Here is a 25,962-nt window from a genome sequence, read left to right as displayed (position 1 = left end):
GTATTCAAGGTGTGATGTCACAGTTGTGGAATGGTTTTCACGGTGGTATCTCCAGAACCTTAGATGTGCAGAGCTTTCCTGCTGGATCTCATCTGTGATCTGAGTGAAATTCACGGGTTGTTTTCCAGTATTAAATTCAGCTCTGCAAAGTGAGCCTACACAGCACCAGCCCCAGCGGGGCATAAATAAATATATGAACTTATGTCTGAGACATAGGCTCCTATGTAGCCAAGATGTTGATGTACAGCTATGTTTAGCCCATGCTCTATGCCACTTACTGACTAGATGTAAAGATTAAACAGAAAGGGTCAGAAAATGTTTAAATTAGTAGTGACTTCAACTGCCTACTCTGGGTCTCCAGGGCCAGTCATCATCTTTCTCATTTAAAACAGAAGTTACAGATTGTCTAATAGAGTATCTAGATATTTTTCCTTTGTGTAGGTGCAAATGACCTTGTCCGGTACTGGATTTGTAATGAAGATTAATTCAATTCTCTTTCATAGAGAGCGGGGATCAGATTATGAAGTATGCTCTCTTCGTGTGTGCCAGTAGCAGGAAGGAGGCCTTCCCCAGGGCACTCTACTCACGTCTCTCGTATTCAGTCTCAGTATGACACCATACATTGACTGTGGTCTGATGGGTGGCCACAGCTTCTGATTTTAGTACAATTCTAATGATACTTTGTCAGAGGCAGGGGCTGCCCAGGAAATCTGTTGGGGGTGTTGACAATCTTAAACGCAATGGGAGCAACCCCTGTTTTTGGAGATCTAGCCATAGAATCTTATCGGAGCATCCAACTACCTTTTTGATGCAGTGATGCTGGTAAAGCAGACTTTTAGAAATTTAGGAGCATCCTTGGATGCAGGCTGGATTATTGGACTGGAAGGCAGGTTCAAACATTCCTCTATCATTTAGAGTTCCATTTTAATCCCTATAGAAAAAACATGCATTGGTGGTATGGCCATTGTAAATTCTCCTTCCAATACCATGGATTCTGATTTACCAAACTACAAGGATTTAGGCCCTATGACATTGGCGGTACATCCTGCTTACCGCCGTGGTGACGGCCGCCAACATACCGCTGTGCTGGCGAATATCCGTTTGCCATATTATGAAACACACACGCACCAGTCCGACAGAATACAGCCACATACACAAGTCCACCAGCCTAAAGGTCAGTGGAAAAGTGGCGATCCCAACACCCATACCGTTACGCCAACAGAACAACGCCCATCACATTATGACCCCCGAATCACCATGGCGGATATTCAACGGCGGTAAACCATTGGCGGTACATACCGCCATGCTCAGAATGGACACCCACATACAAAACAACACCACATTGGCCAATACTAAAAACACAAACATGACACTCATACACACACCACACCCACACACCCACAGCACTATAAAACACACACCCACATTACCCACAACCCTTTACGAATACAAAATATTGCCACCAGACTGACACCAAGACCACTGTGACAAATAGACACACACACCACTTACACCCATACATCCCTTATGCACCCCACATCACACACCCCACCAAATTACTCAACACACTCTTACCAACACACATCACACAACACCCATGTCCCCATAAAGCACCCCAGTTTCACTGATGAGGAGTTAAGGGTCATGGTGGAGGACATTGTCAGGGTAGAGCCACAGCTCTTTGGAGCACAGGTCCAGCAGATATCCATTGAAAGGAAGATGGAGCTATGGCGGAGAATTGTGGACAGGGTGAACGCCGTGGGACAACATCCAAGAACAAGGGACGACATCAGGAAGAGGTGGAACGACCTACGGGGGAAGGTACGTTCCATGGCAGCAAGGCACCAGTTTGCCATGCAGAGCACTGGTGGTGGACCCCTACCTCCTTCCCCACAGCTCACAGCATGGGAGGAGCAAGTCTTGGCAATACTGCATCCTGAGGGACTCGCTGGAGTAGCTGGAGGACTGGACTGGTAAGTCAATATGTACTACTAATCACCCCATACCTGCATGCCATCTCACACCCTCAACCTCACTCCCATCCCTCCACCACATCCCACATACTGCACCTACACATATGACTAACCCCAATGCCAAGCCCTGCATGCTATACTAATGCATGGACAGCCCTCCCAGCCCAACCCATCACAAAAGTATGAACAGCATAGCGAAACTAACAAACACACAATACATCACCATACACAAGCAAAAAGTGGCAGGGCAACACCAACGATAGAGGGGAGGATAGGGATGTACAATATGTCAGACATGAAGCATAATACATCACTTACATCCCCACAGGTGCCCCAGCCAATCTCAGCAGAGAGGAGGTGCCACGACTATCCAGTCCCCCAACAAAAGATGCCCCCAGTGGTGATGACAGTAACTCTGGACTTCAGGATCTGGACCAACAACCTGGCCCGTCAGGGACCACTGGACAGCTGGTCACCCAAGCTCATTCACAGTCCACCACAGAGACCTCCCCCATCAGTGTCCAACACCACAGCACCCACCCAGCGTACGCACACCTCTGTCCCCAGGACACCTCAATCAGCAGTGTGCCCACCTGTACATGGACCCGAGGCCACACCTCGTACCCAAGACAATCAGGGACCTGAGGTCAGTGGCAGTGGGTACACCGTTCAGGGGACAGAGGCACAGGCCAGAAGGGACACTGGGAGGACTGCTGTGAACCAGGGGGAGGACAGTACCAGGGAACCGACTCTCCAAGAGGCACTCTCTGAGATCCTGGGAGCCTACCAACATTCCCAGGACTTATGGGGCAGATCTTTGACAATGTGAAGGAGAGCAGGCAGCTGCAGGAGGGAAAGTATCAGGGGATCAGGGAGGACTTGCAGGTCATTAACACCACACTGATCTCCATAGCAGCGGTGCTGGCAGACATGGCCAACATCATGAGGGAGGCAACAGCACAGCAGTGGGCCCCTACGACTAGCCAGTCCATTGACCAGCCCCCACTTTCACCACAGGACCCACAGGCCACCAGCACCCCTCCCCCTGCAGAAAGTGAACCACCGCACAAACGTTCCCTGTGAACCAGACAGAAGCCAGAGACACTTGCCAAGACCACGGCTAGGAAATTAGACTCTCCTGATTGTCCCCCTTGTGTCCCACACTGTCACCTTGTCCACCTTGAACTGCCATTGCTCCCCTTCCTATGCCCCCCTTGGACACTGTACCTGTGCTACAAACAGACTGCAACAGTACCCTGGACCTTCCTCCATCATCACCCCATTCCATTGCACTTTCCCATCAATTTCTTAGCACTACAATAAACACCCTTGAACACAACTTGACTACTAGTGTTTTATGTCTTGAAAATGTGCATTTATGGAAACAGTCACATCTAGTGCAAATGATCTGAACACTGCGAGAGCATAGAAATAATGACCTGTAGCTGTCTGTAGTCAGCACATCAGTACACAATTGTTATATCACCAACATCTGTAAAATAACAAGCCATAGGTGACAGTAAGTTGAGATGCAAAGGAAGTTAATGCCATCATGCTACAGTCACACAGAATACACCAGTAGTCATAGGAATGGTCAGTTGCTCTGTCTCACCTGTGTGTCATTGGAAGTATTGACGGATAGTTGATGTTTTGTTGTCCTCATCCTCAGCCTCTTCATCCTCACTGTCCTCAGGGTCTACTGCTGCCACAGGGGCATCTCCAGTCTCCTCCTCCTGCTATTCCTCAGAACAAAGACATCATGCACTGACCCAGGATACTTAGCACTGACGTGGGAGATGTACTGGTCCGCCAGGCACACCATCTGCACATTCAGTGAGTGGAAACTCTTACAATTCCTGAACACCTGGCGGGGGGGGCAAACGCAATATGTGTCCCGTCAATCGCACCAATAATATTGGGGATATGTCCCATTGCATAGAATCCGGCCTTCACAGTGGCCAAATCTTCCACCTGGGGGAAAGAAATGTAGCTGCACATGTGTTTTACCTGGGCAGACAAGACTCTTGCCAGCACGATTGAGAACACTGGTTGTGACATTCCTGCTTCCAATCCCACTGTCACTTATAAAGAAGCAGTTGTCAAGAAATGGAGCACTGATAGCACTTGCACAAGAAGGGGGATCCCAGTCAGATGACAGATAGATGAGATCAGGTCAGGCTCCAATTGGGCACACAGCTCTGTGATTGTGGCCCTGTTCAGTCTACAGGTGAGGATAATGTGCCTGTCTTCCAGTGTAGACAAGTCCAAAGGGGGTCTGTACACAGGGATATGTCTCCACCTCCTATTCATCCACATCAGTAGGTATCTAAGGGACACAAGAATGAGTAGACTGTCACAGTTGGAACAATGGAACCACAATTTTAGTGTGCATGGCGCATTTATGTTATGGGACAGTGTTAATGGCGAGGTATGTGCCAATCGAATCTGTGACGTAGTTAGTGTCGATATGACCATTGTCCCTCTCCCCCCGGGAAATGGCGACCGCCTGTCCTGTATGTAGGGACAGGTGGAAATGAGGTGACTCCACGGAAGGCGGTCTGCACCGCTGTGCAATTCCTCATTGGATAATATGGGGCTCTATGGCCAATGAGGATCTGCGCCGGCGGTGACGGTGTACACCACCGCTGATGTGACCGCCATTTCCTCTTTGATTACTCATTTGTTTCTTGACCTTCAACAGGAGAACACCTACACTGCATGTGCTGCTGTGACCTGTGTCTGGAACCCACCATTGCCCGTGTGACCGGGGAAAAGGCCTCTGCCTTCACTTTGGAGGAGTTGGAGCGACTGTTGGATGGGGTCCTACCCGAATACAGACTGCTGTATTGGCCTCCAGACCAAGAGGTACACATTGGGCACAATGCATGTCGGAAGGATGCATGGAGATGTTTGTGCTAATGTCGTGTCATCTGGTGGGGAATGTCTTGTGGTGGTGTACATGGTGTGCGCCGGCCAATGTGTGTGCCAGTGGTGATAGAAAGGAGAATGGTGGGCCATTTGTGTGACATGTTGGTCTGTTTCTTTAATGGTGTTCTCCTGTCTGTATTGCCTCTGAAGGTCAACGCCCCTCAAAAGAAGGGATTATGGCGTACCATCGCCAAGGACATGTGGACCCTGGGGGTCTATGGCAGGCGGAGCACCCACTGTCGGAAACGGTGGGAGGACCTGGGACTCTGGGCACGGAACACCGCAGAGGCCCAGTTGGGGATGGCCTTCCAACAAGGAAGGGGTGCCCGTCGGAACCTGACCCCCCTGATGGTCCGCATACTGGCGGTGACCTACCCAGAGCTGGATGGGCACTTGAGGGAATCACAGCAGCCACAAGGGGGTGAGTACAGTGGGTATTATTCTAAAATTTGGCTGGTGGGGTGGGATCCGGGTGGTGGATGTGAGCTAGTGGGTGCCCCTAAGGCCAGTCCAGACATTGCAGGGTGGGTCAACTCTAGGGTAATGGGTGTATGGCAAATGCAGGTAACCTAGCTTGTTAGCATTCCATTTCAGGCAGGGCTTTGTGGGCACCAGGAAGGGTGCAGTTGGCGGTGTGTGGCCCTCATCTTGCCTTAGCACCTAGCCATATCACTGGCAGTGCAATGCATAGTGCTTAAAATTGATCCCTGTGTGTGACAGTGCTGTGTATGCCAACTGTGGTGTTCGTGCAGTAATTGACCCAGTGTTTCTTTTTTCTCCCTCCCCCCATTTTTTGTTCTGTCATCCTGTCCTTGTGTTCATTAGCATCATCTGGCAGAGGAGCAGGGGCACCGGCGACAGAGGGAGCTGCATCCCACCACACCCAGGAGGCAAAGTCCTCCGATGCCGAGGGAATCAGTGGGACGGAGGGCGAGAGGAGCACCACGGCGGAGACAGGAGGTGACAACACAGACTCAGATACCTCTTCCACTGGGAGCTCCCTGGTGGTGGCAGACACCTCTTTGACCACCCCAGCTGCAGGTACAGCCGCTACCCCCCATACCAGCACCGCCCTCCCAGTAGCCCCTCAGCGAGTTGCCCGTGCCCGCTCACCCCGGAGGGTGAGCATCTCCTTCACCCCAGGCACCTCAGGTCCTGCCCCAGTGAACCCTGCTGCCCTGATTGAGGAGACTATTGACCTCCTGAGATCCAACTCTGTTGGTCAATCAACCACTGTGAATGCCATCCTGGGGCTGGCATAAAAGATGCAGCAATGCAGTGCATTCCTGGAAGGCATCCACGGTGGATTGGCAGCCCAACAGAGATCGATTCAGGCTCTGGCCTCCTCTCTGATGGCAGCCATTGTACCTGTTTCTACCATCCCCCCTCCAACTACCACTTCCCAGTCTCCTCAACCCCAACCCATCCCATGCACACATACTGATGAGCATGCACACAAGACAACACCCAAGAGCGGCACAGGCAAACACAGGCACCACACTTCATCACACAAGCACTCACGCAAACACCAGACAGTTGCAAACACAACAACATCCACTGCCTCCACTGTCTCCCCCTCCTCCATCTTCCTCTCAGTCACGTCCACACTCACACCTGCATGCACTTCATCAACATCCACCACCAGCATCACACACCTCACTAGCAGACACCTCCACAACATCTATGCACGCATCCCCTATGTCCTCTCCGACCCTGTCTATCCCCCCTAAAGGACACAGATGCAAGCACTCACACACACAACAGCCAACCACCTCACATCAGCATACTGCCCATGCACCTGCATCCAAATCCAGCAGACATACACCTCCTACAACCACTCCCTCAACCTCCATTCTCATCCCTCCTCCCGCCCCACCGTCCCTAAGAAGCTTTTCCTTTGCCCAACTTGACCTCTTCCCTCCTCCTTACCCCCCTTCCTGCCCTTAAGAGGTCCCATCGACCCAGCCCAGCACCTCAGCCAAACAGTCCACGCGGACAGTGGTGGCACCACCTAGTCGTGATGGGAAGTCTATGAAGAATCCCACTCCACCAGCCAAGAAGGGAAAGGATCCCACACCTCCAGCCAAGAAGGGGAAGGAGCCTGCACCTCCAGCCAAGAAGGGGAAGGAGCCTGCACCTCCTGCTTTGAAGGGGAAGAAGCCCTCGACTCTTGCCCGGAAGGCCAAGGAACACGTACAACCTGCCATGAAGGGGAAGAAGCCCTCACCGCCTGCCAGGAAGGGTAAGGATTCCACGCCCCATGTCATAGAGAAGACAAAGCCCTCTACTCCAGCGGAGGCTGTCAGGGTGACACCTCCACCACCACCAGTGGTCACGGGGCCCCCACCACCAGCTGAGGAGGTGCAGCCATCACCTCCTGCAGAGGCTGCCCAGGAGGCACCTCCATCTGCCACCACGGTGCAGCCGTCACCACCAGCGGAAGCCATGTAGGCCACCCTCCAGGGGCTGCTGTACGAGGGGCCCCCTCCAGAAGCAGTGGGCAAGTCACCGACTCCAAAGACTGTGGTCTTGCACTCCCCAGGACAGAGAACTGGGTATAGAGCCCCCTCCAGAAGCAGTGGGAAAGTCACCCACTCCAGAGACTGTGACCTTGCACTCCCCAGGACAGAGAAATGGGCATGGAGCACCCTCCAGAAGCAGTGGGAAAGTCACCCACCTGAGAGACTGTGGCCTTGCACTCCCCAGGACAGAGAACTGGGCATGGAGCCCCCTACAGATGCAGTAGCAAAGTCACCCACCTTAGAGACTGTGGCCTTGCACTCCCCAGCAGAGAGAAATGGGCATGGAGCCCCCTCCAGAACCAGTGGACTTGTTCCCGACTTCAGCTGAGGTACCCCCCACTTGCCCATCCCCCTGAGGTGCCTGCCCACTTGCAAACTGATGCCCCTGCAGAGTTCTAGCCAGGTGAAGTCAGGATTCGAGTTGGGCCTTGGACTATACCCTATGGCCATGTGGGCCCTTTGAACATTGGACTGGGCAGTGTCCCTTTGTGTACATTTGTATATATCTGTTTCACAGACAATTGGATTATTTATTAGCTGTTGATATCAATGCATTCACCTTGGTGCATTCCTGTTGTCCCTGCATTATTCTGTCGTGTATCGGGTGCAAATTGTTTTTCGTTTGCAGCTGGTTGTGTGTATGGTGTGTGTGTGTCGGATGTGTGTTGTGTGTGTGTGTCACTCTGGTTTTCCTCCCTCCCTCCCTCTTGTGCTAGGCAGTTGTACTCACCGTTGTTGTCTTCGTCGGCATTCCAGGTAGAGTATAACGTAGAAGAGCATCAGAAAAACTTGCAGTTCGGGTTCCATGGCGGCGTTGTTCTTCCCTGTGTTTCCGATGGTGAGTCTTTTCTCTTCTGTGAAGTGTTTCCGCCAGGCTTTTGATGGCGTTGGTACCGCCTTGGAAAACGTGTCGGATTGTAGTGTCTTAGTATGGTGGGCGTACTTCGTCTTCCGCCTGGCTGTTGATGGATACCGCTGTGATGAATGTTGTGTCCGCCCTGGCGGTTGGTGTGGTGCATTAGCTGTCTATGGGAGTTATCACCGCTGTGGTCGTAATTTGGCTGTAGTCACGGCCAGCCTGTTGGCGGTATTACCGTCACTTTATCACTCACCGCCAGGGTCATAATGAGGGCCTTAATGTTTTCAGAAAGCACAGAACAGGACAGGGCAAATTAATGTTGGCCCGGAGAACCTCTTAATTAGTGACTCGCCTGCTTCTCTCTCTTTCTTGGGTTTCTATACAACAGAGAATCTCTTTTAAAACTTGCTTACTATAAGTGCTTACCTTACATGACTCCATACTCTTTGGTGGCTAAAGTTTCACACTACAAACCAACACAGCTGGCTTTGTCAGCGTAGCATATACTGATGCTGTCATAAATTCTAAATTTGCTTGTGCAGATGATGCTTGCTTCAGGGCTATGGAATGACTTTCCATTACAGTCACGAAAAATAAAAGAGATATTTATCACTAACAAAAGATTTAAAAATATATCTGTTTGTTGAACACTTTTTGAATGTCTTGCAGGGTTTTGTGCTGTATTGCTGTGATTTTGTGTTTTTATTGTCAAACACTGAAATACAATTGACTTTTAGTGATGTGATATAACCAAATTATCTACAGCACAATACAATTTGGAATTTAGTACATACTGCCTTGGCTAAGAGTATGTTTTGTGCAGTTGTTTTTGATATTAGTGTGACAAGACATTTTCCAGTTTTCTGAGTTCATGTTTATTTGTAGTGGATGCTATACATACTTGTTGCTTTGTTTCTTGTAGTTCTTTGTTTCTTTACTGAAAAATGTAATCGTGTTCGATCTCAATAACATCCTTTTCACAGCACTTTCTTTGAATTGAAAGTAATTTGTGACAAAATGGTATGGCCTCCCTACTCAAGATTACTTTCACAATGGTGGACACTTGACGGGTCATTACTGGATCTATAAAGGTCACGTTTCTTTGTAGCATTGTTTGGCATAGGTTTTATACCCACTAGCTAATGCATGACCTAGATCCAGCCTAATCATTAAATGTCAGTAAATTACAGAATTTAGGGCCTCATTACAAGGCTGGCAATCCAAGGACAAACTAGCCTTGCGGTGACGGTCGGACCGCCGCAGCTGTGGCGGTTCGCCGCCACATTACAACCCTGGTGGGCAGACCCACCAGGAGACCACTGATCCCACCTGGAACATTGTTCCCACGGGATGACGGTGGTCGGAGTTGTACTCAGCCAGGGCAGCGCTGAATTCAGCACGTCCTGGCTGATTACAGCTCACCTTACCACCAGCCTTTTCATGGCGGTCACCCCGCCAAGGAAAGGCTGGCAATAAGGGTGTGCAGGGGGCCTTAAAGGAGCTGAGCTCAATATCTTAGCACTGTTCCCTCTGGTCAGTGCGACAGAACGCGTATTACAGTGGTCCCACTGATCAGTCTATTGGGAACATTGTAATAAGGTCATGGGGGCACCACCATGACAGTGGCATCCTCCCCGCAAGTTTTGCGGTCCTGCAGTGGGACTACCAAACTCATAATTAGGCCCTAAGTTTATAAAAAAAATTAACAGTATTGTTTAATGCCATCACAAATCATCCTTGAGTGTATAATTCACAGAAGTATACCAAAACAGAGGCTTGCAAAAAACAAGCTGACATTCTTTGCTTACTTCTCAAATGTGTGGATCCACTGCCCTACTAGTGTGTTATATACTCAGTTCTGCAATTCATTGTGCTCATTGATCCCATATGAAAACCTTTGCTTTATTGGTTTGGTTCGAAGGCTAATTGGTAAAATGTGTTTGATGTTGGATGCTTCCAATGGTTCCGTAATTTATTAAATTGGCTCTTTCATTTCTTTAGGGTATGGTCATTTATCCCCAGTCACCGACGGTGGGAAGTTTGCATGCATTGCCTATGCCTCCGTGGGAATTCCTTTGATGCTCCTTCTTCTGGCTGACTTAGGAGACCTCTTGGCAGCAATACTTTCTAAGTCCTACTGTGCCATTCAAAAGGCATGGTCTAGAAGAGTATCTCGACAGTCAGCATCATTATTGTCCACCCGATTTTCTTCCCACCGAAACACCAAGCAGGGCACTGCATCCAAGCCTGAACTCGTAGTCCCTTTGAACCAACGTGTGGCCTTCAAAGAACCTTTAAGCATCACTGAAGTGGTAAAGAGGCACCAGTTGGTGAAAAAGAAATCTGCTGTCCTCAGAAACAGAGACATATTTGAAATGATTATCGCTAAAGAGCACTTGAAACTGTTGTCTGTAAATGACCTCAAACTAGGTCGATGCCGCTCTTGCCCAGAGCTGGACAAGATGCCCTTAGCCCACAGTGCTATGGAGGATTTTGACAAGATTGGGAAAGAACTTAACAAGCTTAATGTGCCCATTTTTCTGATTGTTTTCATTGTAGTGGCATACACTTTGTGCGGTGCTTCCATCCTTCTCATCTGGGAGAAGGACTGGAACTATGTGGATGCCTTTTACTTCTGCTTCATCACACTGACTACCATTGGCTTTGGCGATATCTTTCCCAATCATCCTAACTACTTCCTGGGTCTCTCAGTTTACACGGTCATCGGCATGGCCATAATGGTTATGGCTTTCAAGCTGGGCCAAGACAGGTTAGTGGGCTGCTACAAACAGAGCATTTCATGCATCAGTGGGGGGAAGGCACGCAAGTACAGCAAAGCATAGGTTTTCCACAGTTGATCCTCCATGTCCTCGTCTTCCCCAAACAAGGAATGTTCAGGGGTCTACCGGTGTGGCCAGTCATTATCTCTAGAATATTGGCTTCTTTACATTACAGGCGGTTGAATTATTCACTTCATTTTCCTTCGGAGACCTCAGTGATAGTGACTATCAAATGAACTATAGTGCACCCAACAAAATATTATGTTCCGTAGAAAGTGTTTTGGGTTTGTGCTCTTAACAGACCCAATTTGGAACAATACTGTCAAGAGTTCTGATTGATTTCGTTTTTTTTCTGACAGCACATGAAATTTCCATTCCATTACATTGTTAATACTGCGAACTGCAGAAGTGGTTAAACAAGAGTGCAATGGTCTTATGTCTACTGGGGTTGCAGTGATCCTCCTGCGTCTTTCAAGGGATGGGGTTGTTTTACCGTAATTAAAAGGGCAGCCGGCCTAAATGTAAATAGCTGGGTCAGGATAGAAAATGGCCCGAGGTGTGTGTGATGTAGGCACACTGCGGGATGTAATGGTTGAAGTCTAGATGTGCGCTGACATTCTGCCCTGTTTCCAATTTAAGTTAAAAGTTTTAATTGGCATCGAACCTTAAGATTCCTGGGCTTTTCCTGACTAACAGGCCTGACGCCATCAAATATGCCAAACCTTTGCCTATAGTGCATAAACATTTCTGGAAACTTAGACAAAAGTAGAATCTAAAAGTGTAAGTTTAAGCACTACTGGACAGTGGCAAGAAGTGATCTATCAGCTTATAGCGGCGTATATGTTCTGATGATTTTATATCATGGAACTATATAAACAAATAAACAAAATGTATTTCAGGTGCTTATTTATTTACATTATACTCTATAAAGTCCGAATACAGCCACTTAACTGCATTTTCACAAAATTTTGGTATACAGAAATATCACACTCCAAATTCTAAAACTAAGGCCAAACATTGAGCTTCACGTATTGAGGAAGTGGCTATTGCATTAAGTTAAAGTTGTGCTTTATAGTGTACTCTTAATTTAGAGCCATATGTGAATGTGATGGCACACAATCAGCAGTCTAGATATTTGTTCTGTCAGTTTGTGTACCTCTGGCTGGTCTTCAAAGACAAAAAAGAAACAAATCATATAATCAGCATATATTTGGGTATTGTTCTGCTTGGAGTGTTTCATGAAATGGCAAAGACTTATGTTTTTATTTTTTCCCATTCAGACTTTCTGTACAGGTATGAACTTCAGATGTGTAGAGCATTTTTATTTTACACAATGCTTTCACTCAGGCGTTAATCCAGGGATGACTGAGGCACACCTGGAATGCCCGAGTGCTGTTATTTGTGCATGACACAGCAACAAAATTAGGATGGCAACAGGTTGTTATTACATTTGACCGATTGTGTGATGAAGGAATCTTAACTATTAACCATATGAAAACCCAATTATTGCCTTAAATCTGCAAGGATTTTAAGCTGCATGTTTTTTGCGGGTGGATGGGGCGAGTATTATGGGGTAATTTGTCTACCTGCGTGTACCTGCATCCTTTGAATATACTCATGCAAAACCCAGAGCTAAATATCTTGGCGTTGAAAACGGTATGACATTGGAGACTTGTGAGACTTTTGTTGTATTTGTTGGAGCTGTACTTAGCGAAGCACCATAACTGTGCCTTCTGTTCACATCACTATTCGTCCAACCTTCACTCCTTCATCATTTGCAGCTGTCAAAAGGCCTGCCTTAATAGTGGAAGCATAAGATAGAAAATACATTGCTACAAAAGTTATCTATGAGTTCATAGACAATGCTGTGACTAACAGTAGCTTCACATTCATGATCAAGGTCTTGGGAACAAGAACTAATTACATTTCTTCTCTAGGGATCTCATAACTTCTAAAAACGAAAAATGAGACACAAAGTTTGAAATGACCAACAGAGATGCACTAAACATGTTCATTGCCTCGTTTGTTCTGTTATGGGAAGTGTGGATCAAAGATCAACATTCTTTAAACCTCTCTAGTGACACTCTAAAAGAGACTGAAGCCGACAGAGGACACGCTAGCGCCTCAAAAACTACCTTCTCTATGTCAGGTATTGCCAACGTGCAAGCAAGCCAACACGCTTGAGGAATTCAAAATCATTCCAGGAAACAAAAACAATGATCAAGAAAACAGAAATGTCAGAATGATTATATTCCCTAGTCCAACAGAATGTCAAGATGTGGCAACATATGGCAAGGATAATACCCAGAAATGCTCGAACGTATTCTGGAAAATGCTTTGGATAGAGTGTGAGCCCCTTAAGCCAAGACTGAATCACATGAATGAAGATTTTTTTTTAATGTTCCAAGCTGCTTACAAGCAAAAACAAATATCGTTCACTGGAATTGACCTCTATTTGCCTATAATTCTCCAAGATTTCATTACAAGTCAAACTATGGTGGCTAGGAATTTTCCGTTCTGATAACAACGTGAATTTGCCATCAAAAGATGTGTGTTGCTATGCTCCACTTGATGCTAGTCTACGTAAGTACCATCACAGCGTGGAACCTACACTTTTTTCAAACAAAATTTCAGGATCTGCCTAGGAAATAAATATATATATATATTTGGTTGTTTTATTCTGATATTAGGTTGTGTTTGTACTTCTCACTGCATTTTGCACGTGCACTTTATGATATGAAAGGAATGTACTCTTGCATTGAATGAACTGCTCTTCATAAATCGTTTTCCAATGACAATATACACATGTTGTACTTACTTGACTTCATTTATCTTAAAAATGTTGACCGTTGCCCTTGTTAATGAAATAATGATGGGTGCTTTTTATGAGGAAGTCTATAGAGTACGTGTTTGAGTGAAGCTTCAAAAGAAGCAAGGAGTGGTCAAAAAAGGGGTCCTCCTGATAGTTCTTGAATGGAAAACAGCATATACAATGCAGTCTTTACATTAAGTGTCTTTAACACACAACCTCTACCACGCAGGTAAGTACCACAAAGGTAAGTATTTGTACCTTTACCACATACGCCTTTACCCTACAGATAAGTTGGCAGTAGTAATGGGAGATAAGGGTAATTTTATGGTTTATGGGTGGGTAGTGGTAAAGAGAAGTAATGGTAATTTTAGGTTTAGGGATGGGAAGTGGTAAAGTGGTAAAGGGGGTTTAGGAATAAATTAAGAATGCGAGGGGATTGGGAGGTTTCCCCTCAAAAAGAAAAAATAAATATTAATTCATGTACAAAACTACTGTAATTCACCAGTTATCTCAAGTAACTATAACTTTTGGCCTAGTGTAACTCGCACCCCCACCAGGCACACTGTCATCAATGATGTCCTTTCAGATGCTACAGTAATATTTTAAATGATGTCCTAGAACATGTGCAGAGTGATGTAATAAGTTAGGTAATCAGCAGTGCATGGGGAGGGTGTGAGTTATAGTTACTGTAGATCACGAGTTATAGTTACTTGATATAGCTGGTGAAATTCAGTGGTTTAGTTAGTTTTAAAGCAATATTTTTTAACTTACATTTTCAGTCAACTATGACATCACTGTGACCTTTGTTTTTTTAGTGAATTTCTAGTTTATTTTAAAAACGTAAAGTAATATTATCTTACCATGTGTAACACCTACCCCATTCAGTGCACTACCTTTAGCCATGCACAGTGTGGGATTGGCCGCAGACTCTGCACCCAACCCGCTGCTAGTGCCCAGCCATCCCCACTGGGTATGAATCACATGCAGCAGGAGGGTTGGGTGCAGGTTGGGGGTTGGGTGCAGGCCCTGTGCCCAACTCCCTGTTGGTGGAAGTTGGGCACAGGGTCTGGCAGTCAAACCCCAAAGGTGCACAATGCTGACTCTGTGATGTTACAATGTAAAGGGTGTCATTTTAGCTAAGGCAGACTTAGCAACTTTGTCATTAGGCCACAACACCAAAATATAAAAAGTGGGCTTATTGGCTTTATTAAGGGGTCAGCATATCAACACATATAAATCATACCTGTTGTCTTTGTCAAAAAGTCCACAATGAATTATAAACAAATGTACATTTCATTAATTCACACAGTGCAATGCTTTATAAAAGTGATTGTCATCAAAAATTAGCATTTTTTACCAGTTTCCAAACTACAAAGTGCAGCCAGAGAACCAACCACAAGGGGCTCTGTACTCAAGCTGAAGAACATAGAGCTCCAGCTAGGAGTGCTTTAAATAGGGTAAGCACTCCTGGAATCATGGATTTAATGATGGATACCCACTGTTTTTTAATGTATCTGGGAGTCTGTTGCACTCGGTACTCAACATTAAGTACCCCTGTTCCTTTTAGAGACACCACCATAATAAATGAGCCACTTCTGCACCTCCTTTACCTCGATTATTATCCAATTTTTGGTCTATTTTGTTTTGGATGTCCTGATGCCCACCCAGGACACTGAAATCTTTAATTTTCCTTGGGAGCTACAGTGGAGCCCCAGTGACCCCGCAGGCCTATCTGACTCCCAGCTGGCACCCATCATGGATGCTGGCAGGAGACAGCATTTGTTTTATTAAGTGGGTGCCCACACGGGGAACCTACAGTTCCATTTTTGTTGGGGGCCACGAGGAAGCCCCAAGGTCCTAGCTACCCCAGCCAGCTCTGTTGGGGGGAGTTGGTCACTTGAATTGTTAGTGAGTGCCCTGGTGCCCACCCTGGACACCCAAAAAGTCTCCCACATTGGGGGCCACAAAGGGAGGCCCAAGGCCCATGTGGTTCAAGCTGGTACTCAGGCCAGCACCATATTGGGTGGTGCTGGGAGCTGGCACCATTTCTTTGCTCACACCCAGACTGAAGTTGCTCCCTGCTCAAAAGACTGGAGGCAGGGTATGCCTGCACTCTCCTAGGCAAGAAACCACAGCGTCCCGATGGGTGCAGTCCCCAGGAAGTGCAATGGCGCACAAGGGAATGGGGTTCCCAGAGCCAATTTTCGGGGAGGAGGAGCCCCACACATGCCGTTTTCCCAAAGAAAAATACACTGGCACCAGGGAATGGGTTTCCTGGAGCTGCTTTGAATTTTTTGCAGACTATGCTCCACCTCCCCAGAAAATACCAATGTACTCTCCCCCTGGGACCTGGCCCACCCCAGATGGTTGTGTAATGAAATGCAGAAGACCACAATTTTTTTTTAGAGCCACAGATCTGTGAATCCCCTGTGGTTCTGTGGCACAGATAATTTAGTTGCTGTTTTTGACCCTATGGGGGGTACCTCTGGAATCCACACCAAGTGGGCAGGGTATCTCTACCCTGCACCCCATATTTTGTTTTTGCTTAATTCTAGGACAGGGGACTGAATACCTGAGTCCTAAGATGGTGGCAGCTACATATTTTTTGATATGGTGACAGCCAATTAGAGCTCACCTTGAGATCTGCCAACACCGCGGATAGTCTGCTGCATGAAATACACAGTGTTTTTGAGCCTTTCTTTCTTAAAAAACTACTGAACATATTTACACCAAATCATAAAAAAGCACACTTTCTGGACCAAGATCTTATCTTCTGCTAAATTTGGTGTAATTCCATATCGTGGTTTTGGTTGGAACTTTGTCCAATTTTCTCATAAAATTTTTAATGAATAGGGAAATTCTTCCCCCTGGGTGAGTAAAATATATATATATTTTATAAAAATCCCACAAAGGCCCAGGAAATTTGAAAAATAAAAATACAAGCATAGTTTCCTGTGTTTATTAGCCCCTGGTAGGGCCAGGTCCAAGGGAGGAATCCTTTAAAGTGTAATTGTGGCCTTCCCCAGGTCGACCTCAGCTCGGGCTTGCAGAGAAATCAGTGTGAGGATGAGCGGCCAACCCCTCGGAGCCCTTAATGGCCCAGGGGACCCCCGTATGGAGACTCCAAATCACCTGTAGCCCTGTGAGGGTGTTGTGTTGTTGCATGGGAAGTAAACCAGCATAATTAATCCACTGTCCAAAGGAATTTACAAGCTCACTAAGGGCCCAGTGTTCTTGCACGTTTATTTATGCACAGCCTGCACAACGAGTTTCAGCCTTGCAGACTGCAGTGGAGCGCCAGTGAGAAGTTTGGCCACAGGCCCTGGCTGCAGGCCAGACCTTGCACTGAACTCCATGGCACGTACGGTGAAAGGCTGGGTGCTGCTGGCCTTTGGGTGCCCACAGTAGTGGGGCACAGGGCTTGCCTATAGCACCCAACGCCACTCCCTGTTTGGCTAAAGTCTGTGAGCTGTGGGGAGCTGGACATCTGCAGTTGCTTGGGTCAAGGACTGGCCCTACGCCCAACCTCATGCTGCACTCGACGATGGACATCTTACTTTGCATTAAAACAAATAGAAAATCACTAAAAAAAAGGTTAAAATAATGTTATAATTAGTAATTGTAATAGTATTTTACTTTACATTAAAAAAAACCTTAGCAATTCACTGAAATACACAAAGGTTGGAGGAATGTTATAGTTAGGTGAAAATATCTCCATACACTGCTAATTACCTCAAAGAGTTTATCACTCATGACATGCTCTGTAGCATCATAGATAACATCACTGCAACATCGAACATTACATCATTGATAACTGTGCATGGTGGGGATGTGAGTTATAGTTACTTTAGGGTATGAGTTACAGTTACTTTACATAACTATTACTGGTGAACCGTTGAATTTCAGTGGTTTTGTTAGTTTTAAATGGTATGTGTTTTTTTAAATGAAATTTTTACCTATATATATACATACAAAGATATTCACTGAAAAATCAAAGGTTACAGGGACGTTATAGTTAGGAAAAACTTGTAAAAATAACCTTAGAAATTCACTGAAAAAAAACAAAGATTATAGGGGCGTTATAGTTAGGAAATGGAATTAAAAATACCTTACAAATTCACTGAAAAAAACAAAGTTTACATGGGTGTTATAGTTACGTTCTGAATTTACTTGTACAAAATCAAAAAAATTCAGCAGTTATAGTTACCTGAGCTAACTACTGTATAACTTGTGCTCCTGTATAGAACTGCTTATGACCTCACGTATTACATCACTCATGATATGGTCAGTGACATTACAGATGACATCCTTGATGACATCTCAAATAACATCACTGATGGCATCATCCAGTGGGTGTAAGTGGTTGTATTGATGTGTGAGTGGGTGTGTGAGGGGGTCTAAGGGTGAATGAGTGGTTGAATTATTTGCTGTATTAGAGAGTGAGTGGATGTGTGACTAGCTGTATGGGTGAGCAGGTGATTGTGTGAATGGCTGCATTTCGTTGAGTGAATGGGTGTGTGAGTGGCTCTATGGATGAGTGAGTGGGTGTGAGTGGTTCTATGGGTAAGTGAATGGGTGTCACTGTATTGTGGGTGAGTTGGAGAGTCAGTTACTGTATGGGTGAGTCAGTGGGTGTAGGAATGGCTGTAAGTATAACTGAGTGGCTGTGTCAGTGACTGTATGGGAGAGGGAGTGGTTGTGTGAGTGGCTGTATCCTAAAGTGAGTGGGTGTGTCCCTTTTTATATGGGAGAGTGAGTGGATGTGTGAGTACTTGTGTTGGTGAGTGAGTGGGTGTGTAAGTAGCTACATGGGTGACTGGGTGTATGAGTGCCTGTAAATGTGAGTGATTGGGTGTGTGAATGGGTGTATAGTTGAGTGATTGGGTGTGTAAGGAACTGTATTGGTGAGTGAGTGGCGATGTTAGTACTGTATGGGTGAGTATGTGTGTGTGAGTACTTGTACAGCTGATTGAATGGATGTGTCAGTAGGTGAGTGATCTATTAATGGGTTTTGTGAGTGATTGTATGGGTGTGAGTGGGTGACCGATGCAAATCCCATCACAAGGAAAGGATGATAAACTGTGTTTATTATCCTTTCCTTGTGAAAGGGCCAGGGCATTGGGGGTAACGAACAGAGGGGAGTGCACTCCCCTCAGAGCTCATGTATGTTTGGCCTGCCGTCTCCGGCTGGCCAAACACACATGCGCACAGAGAGAGCCTGTACAGGCTCCCAGTCTGCCTGAGAGCACCCTGGCTAGTCGCTCCCAGACAATCCTGATGCTGCTTTGAGTAACGTCAGGATTGGCCGTAGGGCAGGCTGGGAGTCTGTGCCTTCATGCAGCAGAGAGCAGAGGTGCAGGAGCGGACGTCAGTTTTTAAATTATTAAAAAAAATATATTATGAATAGCCCCCCCCTCCGTTGCCTAACCCTAGGAATCCCCACAAGGTGTGACTGGTCACTGGGTGCGAGAGTAAATGTTAGGATATTTGTCTGGGTGTTTGAATAGGTGTATGAATTTATATCTATTTTCTTTTGACATTTTGTGAAATCCACGGATCCACCCGCAGATTTACACCGTGGATCGTGCTGAGCTTTGCGGATGGATCCGTGGATCTCAGAAACCATTAAAAAAATACATTTAAAGGCATTTGAAGACCATTTTGATTTTTTACTTATTTATCACAAGTATACAACACCCGTTGGGGCAGGGAACCTCTACCCTGACCCCTTCATCTACATTCAGCCGAGATTTCAGCCCTGGGGAGTGTTTTCTGATGAAGTAATATGGCAGCTGCAACGTTCTTGTCAGATTGTGGCCAGTCAATCAGATTCTCCCTGTGGCGCATGGATCCGCAGATTGATCCGTGAGGAACCTGCGGAGAATCCACAGCGCTAGATATCTATATTTATTGGCCTTAAATTACTCAAAAACTAGTGAATGGATTTACACCAAACCACAAAACGCATAATCTACAGAACAGTATCTAGCTTCATGCCACATTTGGTGTAATTCCATTCAATGGTTCGGGCTGTAGGCGTGTCTTAAAGAATGAAAAATCCCCACAGACACAGAATGGAGAAAAAGTGGTTTGGGGCCCCCCACTTTATTTCAGCCCCCACTTCACGGATTACCCTCAAACGTTCAAGACAGCAACTGAACTGAACAAAGTATACATTTTGAAGATTTATCAACCTAACTATAATTACCTAGTGAAAACCTCCTAGCGGCAATCTGCACTAGAGATATATATATATATATATATATATATATATATATATATATATATATATTGTACTGGAGGTCACAAGTAGGTAGGTATAGTTAGGACCTAGTTTCCATTGAAAAAGCGTTTTTTGACTTGCCTGTATCTTTTGTATCATTTGACGAATCTTCACAAACCTTTTTTTTTTAAAGTGTGCTCAAGAGTCTTGTTGTGCATAGAATGTTTTGGGATGATCGTCAAGCAGGAGCCAAGAAAAAGGAGGGGGTCTTAAAAAGTGCTTTTCCCATGTTAATTCCCTCAGACTCTTTAGGCACTCCTGCAACCTGAACCGCTGGACGGAATTATACCAAATGTGGCAGAAAAGATAGCTTTTGGTCCGCAGATCATCCTTTTTTAATTAGCTGGAAATCTGTTCAGTAATTTCTGAGACATTAAAGAGAACAGAAACTTGTATCTCTAGGGCCAGGGATCCAGGGAGATCTCCTGCTGAGATCAGATTGGCTGCCAAAACTTCAAACTAGAAGTGTTGGCAGCCATTTTGGGCCTCAGCTTCAGCTGAGCCCCCCCCAAAAAAGGAAAAAAAAGGAAAAAGGGTATGTATACTCTAAGTCCCTACCCTTGCAAGGCTTAAACGTATTTTTTAAAATCACGGGGAAATCCACATCTGGATCTGTGGATCTCACCGTTATTTTTTTTAAAAACAGTTTCCCGCGTTTCCTACTGATTTTGCCCCCAGGTAGGCATTTTCGGGCAAATATAGGGCTTTGAGAAGCTCTGTGCCCCGGGGACCGCCACCTCCCAAGGGCAAATGCATGGTAACGTATGTGGTGGGGGCCTGCCCAGCCTCCCCGCATCCTTGGGACTACCACTTCCTTGGGGCAAATGCAGGGTAATGAATGCAGGGGAGGCCCGCGCAGTCCCCCACCCCAGGGACTGCCACCCCCTGAGGCAAATGCATGGAAATGTATGCCAGGGGCCCACGTGCCCCTCCCACGCCCTTGGGACTGCTACCTCCCTAGGGGAAATGCATGGTAATGTATGCAGGAGGGCTGCTCAGTCTCCCCATGCCCTGGGGACTGCTAATTCCCTGGGGCAAATGCATGGTATGGTATGCAAGGGCCTGAATTGCATCCCGCGTCCCAGGGACCGCCAACTCCCTGGGACAAATGCATGGTAATGTATCTGGGGGGCCCACATGCTCCCCCATGTCCTGGTGACCTACACTTCGCCGGGGCCAACACAATAGAAGGAGCCTTCCTGGCAGTATTTACGGTCCTGGGGACTGCCATCGTCCAGGTCAGGCTCCTGCTACCTCACGAGGTGCCCACCCTCGGGAGGTACCTGTTTGCTTTTGCTTTCTCCCACCAAGCAAAAGCAAACAATCCGCTTTCAGCACACAGGAACTGTCAAACTGCTCACGAAGGCAGGGAATGTGATGAAAAGTTTGCTCCTGTGCACAACTCCCTGCGTGCGGGAGCAATACCGGCTCCTGCAAGAGCCAGGGAACCGGCTGGGACTGCGGGGACCTTGGGCCCCCTGCAGTCCTGTCACTTTCCCTCTCACTCTCTCTCTTCTAACCCCCAATGGGATGGAAGAGAGAGAGAGATTGTTATTGCAGTGGTCTCTCCGTAAAATGACTTCAAAGCGTCACACTAGCAAGATGTTTGGTTGGAATGTTAGAGTTTACTTTTGATGCACAGCAGAACAGAGTCACCCCTGGCCTATAGGTAAAGCTCTTGGAATGTCACTGAATAGGTTGAAGGTACTAATTCTGGTACCTTATGGCAGTGTGTCTGTTTATTTACTCATGTTTTGTTTTGAACATTCCTAGTGATGGAACATTTACATGTTTTTCCCTTCACCATCTTTGGATTGACTGTCATGTAGATGCCTGGACAGTGTGTCTTAAGGAGTCATATGTGGCCTCGTGGTTTGGTTCTTAGACACTCAAGCTGAAGGTTGAGGGTTCCAGTCTAGGTGTGTCAGTTGTCGTTTCTCAGCTTTAAATTATTTTCAACTTCAAATATTCATGGTACATACCTAAAAGTGATCTTACTCTTTGTACTGTATTGTATTGAATGCAAGGACCTGCATGGCATCCCACATCCCAGGGACCGCCAACTCCCCGGTGACAAATGCATGGTAATGTATCCGGGGAGCCCACATGCTCCCCCATGTCCTGGGGAGCTACACTTCCCCAGGGCCAACACAATAGAAGGAGGGGGCCCTCATGGCCCCCTTTCTGGCAGTATTTATGGTCCTGGGTACTGCCATCCGCCAGGGCAGGCTCTGCTACCTCCCGAGGTGCCAACCCTCGGTAGGTAGCTGTTTGCTTTTGCTTCCTCCCACCAAACAAAAGCAAACAATCTGCTTTCAGCACACAGGAACTGTCAAACTGCTCAAGCAGGCAGGGAAAGTGATGAAAAGTTTGCTCTTGCACACAACTCCCTGCGTGTGGGAACAATGCCGACTCCTGCAAAAGCCAGGGAGACAGCTGGGACTGAGGGGACTTTGGGCCCCCCGCAGTCCTGTCACTTTCCCTCTCACTCTCTCTCTCCGAACCCATAATGGGATGGAAGAGAGAGAGAGAGAAAGATTGTTCTTGCAATGGTCTCTCCGTACAATGACTTCAAAGCGTCACACTAGCAATATGTTTGGTTGAAATGTTAAAGTTAACTTTTGATGCGCAGAAGAACAGAGTCACCTCTGACCTACAGGTAAAGCTCCTGGAATGTCACTGAATAGGTTGAAGGTTCTAATCCTGGTACCTTATGGCAGTGTGTCTGTTTATTTACTCACGTTTTGTTTTGAACATTTCTAGTGATGGAACATTTACATGTTTTTCCCATCACCTTCCTCAGATTGAATGTCATAGAAATGCCTGGACACTATGTAGTAAGGAGTCATCTGTGGCCTCGTGGTAAAGTTCTCAGCCACTCAAACAGAAGGTTGAGGGTTTCAGTCTAGGTGTGTCAGTTGTCGTTTCTCAGCTTTAAAATCTTTTCAACTTTAAATACTCAAGGTACATACCGAAAGGTGATCTCACTCTTTGTACTTTGTCAGAACATTTCTCATTCTAAGTGGCACTGGATTCAATGGTTATAGGAGGGTAGGCGGCAGGGTCTGACCACTGCTGGGACCTGCGGGCAACCCCTGCTGCGCATGGTGGAAGTTCATGCATGGGAGTGGGGTTGATTATAGGGGGGTTGCCCGCAGGGCCTGGCTGCAGGCCAGGGCGTGCGGCCAACCCCTGCCATGCTCAGTCAAAGGCCGTGCGTGGTGGTGGATGAATTAACATATAGAAATTAAAATTACTTTACGCTAAAAAAAAAATAGAAATTCACTGAAGAAAACCAGAGGTTCCAGGGACGTTATAGTTAGGTTCACATTTTAAATGTACAAAACCATAGAAATTCACCTGTTATAGTTAGTTATTTGAAGTAACTATGGCTCCTGTCCTAAGCTACCTCACACCCTGGGCATGCACTGCTTGCTACCTCAGATATTACAGCACTCATTACATCATTTATAACATCATTGATAATATCACTGTAACATGTGCTGTAAAAATATTCATTAAAAAACTCTGCATAGAGGAGGCACGAGTTCTAGCAACAACGGCTACCAGGTCCCACTGGGAGGTCTTATTTCCAAAGGCCAGTATTTCAGTCTTGTCGAAATTGAGCTGCAGGCAGTTGGTTCACATCCACGACATAGAAGATGGCAGTGATGTCTTGTGAATGGATGATGTTGGCAAGCTGTATCATGTATATGTTAAAAAGGGTGGGGATGAGGGATGATCCCTGTTGGACTTGGCATATCATTTTCATGTTCTCTGATGGGAAGGGGGGTAGCCTTACTCTTTGGGTTCTTCCGGTGAGGAAGGAACGGATCCATTTGAGAGAGCATCCTTGTATGCCAACCTCACAGAGTCTTCTGATGAGGGTGTTATGGGAGAGTGTTGAAGGCCGCAGAGAGGTCAAGCAGTATGAGTGCTGCAGTTTCTCCTCAGGCCAGGATGATTCAAATGTCATTGGTGGCTGCAATTGGTGATTTTTCAGTGCAGTGGATCTTCTGAATCCTGATTGGTGTTGTCTAGAAGATGGTGAAGTTCGAGGTGGGTTGTGAGATGCTTGGTGATGGCCTTCTCAATCACTTTGGCTAGATAGGGAAGCAGGGAGCAGGGAGATAGGTATGAAGTTGCTCAGCTGATATATGTTGGCTGTGGGCTTCTTTGGGATGGCGTTGATTTCTGCAAGTTTCCATTCATCCGGAAAAGTGGAGGACATGATGGAGGTGTTGATGTTGTGGGTCAGGGTGGTGCTGATTGGTGGTGGCCCCAGGTTGTAGATGTGGTAGGAGAATATGTTCATTGGGACCCCTGAGTGGCTAGTCAGCATGATTACTGCTATGTCGTTTCTGGTGAGGGTTGTCCATTTGGTCAGATCAGAATTCTGTGGGGTTCGAATTGTGTGCAAAGTTGCTGTAAATGTTTGCAATTTTGCTGTGGAATAAGCTGGATATGTTTTCACAAAGTTGTTGGGAGGCATGGAAGTTGCTGATAGTGTCTGAAGTTAAGGTGAAATCCTTAATGATTGGAAAGATCCCCATGCTGTACCTGGAGCTTCCTTTGATGCAGTCCACAAGTGCTTTTTTCTTGATGTCCCTTAATTGATGGTGATAGCGTCTGAAAGCAGCGTTGTAGGTAGTTCTATTGGTGGTGTTGTAGCTGGCTCCCATTTCCTTTCTAGGTGTTTACAGTGTTTTTTGGTGTCTTGGAGGTCTTCTGTGTACCAGTGGTTTCATTATGTGATCTACTATGCTTGTTGGGTTTGATGGGTGCAAGGGAGTCAGCGCAGTTCTTGATCCAATTGTTTAAGTTGTTGATGTCCTTATTGGGATTGTCTGTGGCGTTAGGTTGATCCATGCTGAGGGTGCTGAGCCAGTCTACTTCTGTCATTTTGACAAAGCTGTGGCCTGGAATGCTGAACATGGTAGGAGTATTGCCTTGAGTTGTGTTGATTTGGAAGTGGATTGTGGAGTGGTCTATCTTTGTGAGTGATGTGGTGAAGTTGTATTCAGTTATGTTGCATGTGGTGAAGATGAAGTTCTGTGTGTGTCCTGAGGTTTGTGTTGGCCCTGGGGCAAGCTGGGTGCATCCGATGTTGCTCAAGCTTTCGAAGAGTACTGTGGCACAGGGGTTGTTTCAATATGTCAGGTAAAAGTTGAAGTTACCAAGGAGAATATAGGCTCTGCAGTCATTGGTAAATGGAGCCACAAATTTAGAGATGAGGTGGTAATGGTGGCTCGTGGTCCTGGTGGTCAGTAAGTGAGAGTTCCTTTCAGGGTGAAATTTCCCGAGATTTGCAGCTTCAGGTGCCGGTGTTCCATGAATGGGATGGTGTTCTCTGTGGATGTTGTGCTTTTATTGGATTCTCTGTGGAAGCAGTCATGTTGAGCAATCTTGTAGCCCGCTGGGGGGCTGTGGTTATGTCGGAGCCAATAAGGGGTTGAACCAGGTCTTTGTGATAAAGAGGATGTCAGGTGCATCACTTTTTAGCAGGTCCCATATTTCGGTTGTGTGTTTAATAAGTGATCATGTGTTGAGAAGCATGCATGCAAGTGGGTATTGATGTGCGGGTTTGCCTGGCGTGTCGTGTAGGTTGAGTGTGTAGAGGTTGTTGGTGCTTGTGTGCCATGTGTGTTGGGAAGGGGTATTGACAGTATTTTTAGTATGTGCATGGAGGGTGTAGGTGTGTGGCTGCTGGAGAACCAGCAGTGGGTGCAGGTGAAAGGTCTTACTGTGGTGTAAGGCATGGCACAGCAGTAGTTGGGGTATGGGATCTGGGGTCCTGCGACCCAA

The 25,962-nt window shown here is 46.5% G+C and overlaps 1 protein-coding gene across 1 annotated transcript in view; it reads left to right on the top strand.

Annotated features, from left to right (window-relative positions):
• The window catches only part of KCNK18 (potassium two pore domain channel subfamily K member 18), a 94,297-nt gene extending 80,437 nt beyond the window's left edge, over nucleotides 1–13,860 (top strand). Inside the window, exon 3 of the mRNA XM_069242447.1 lies at nucleotides 10,284–13,860. Coding sequence (XP_069098548.1) covers nucleotides 10,284–11,125 — 842 coding nt within the window. The 3' untranslated portion in view covers nucleotides 11,126–13,860. The remainder of the gene's footprint in view (nucleotides 1–10,283) is intronic.
• Nucleotides 13,861–25,962: the final 12,102 nt, after the last annotated feature.

The sequence above is a fragment of the Pleurodeles waltl genome, chromosome 6 (assembly GCF_031143425.1).
Source record: "Pleurodeles waltl isolate 20211129_DDA chromosome 6, aPleWal1.hap1.20221129, whole genome shotgun sequence".
Lineage (NCBI taxonomy): Eukaryota > Metazoa > Chordata > Amphibia > Caudata > Salamandridae > Pleurodeles > Pleurodeles waltl.
The sequence above is the reverse complement of the archived record's forward strand: the minus strand, read 5'-3'. Positions and strand labels throughout refer to the sequence as shown.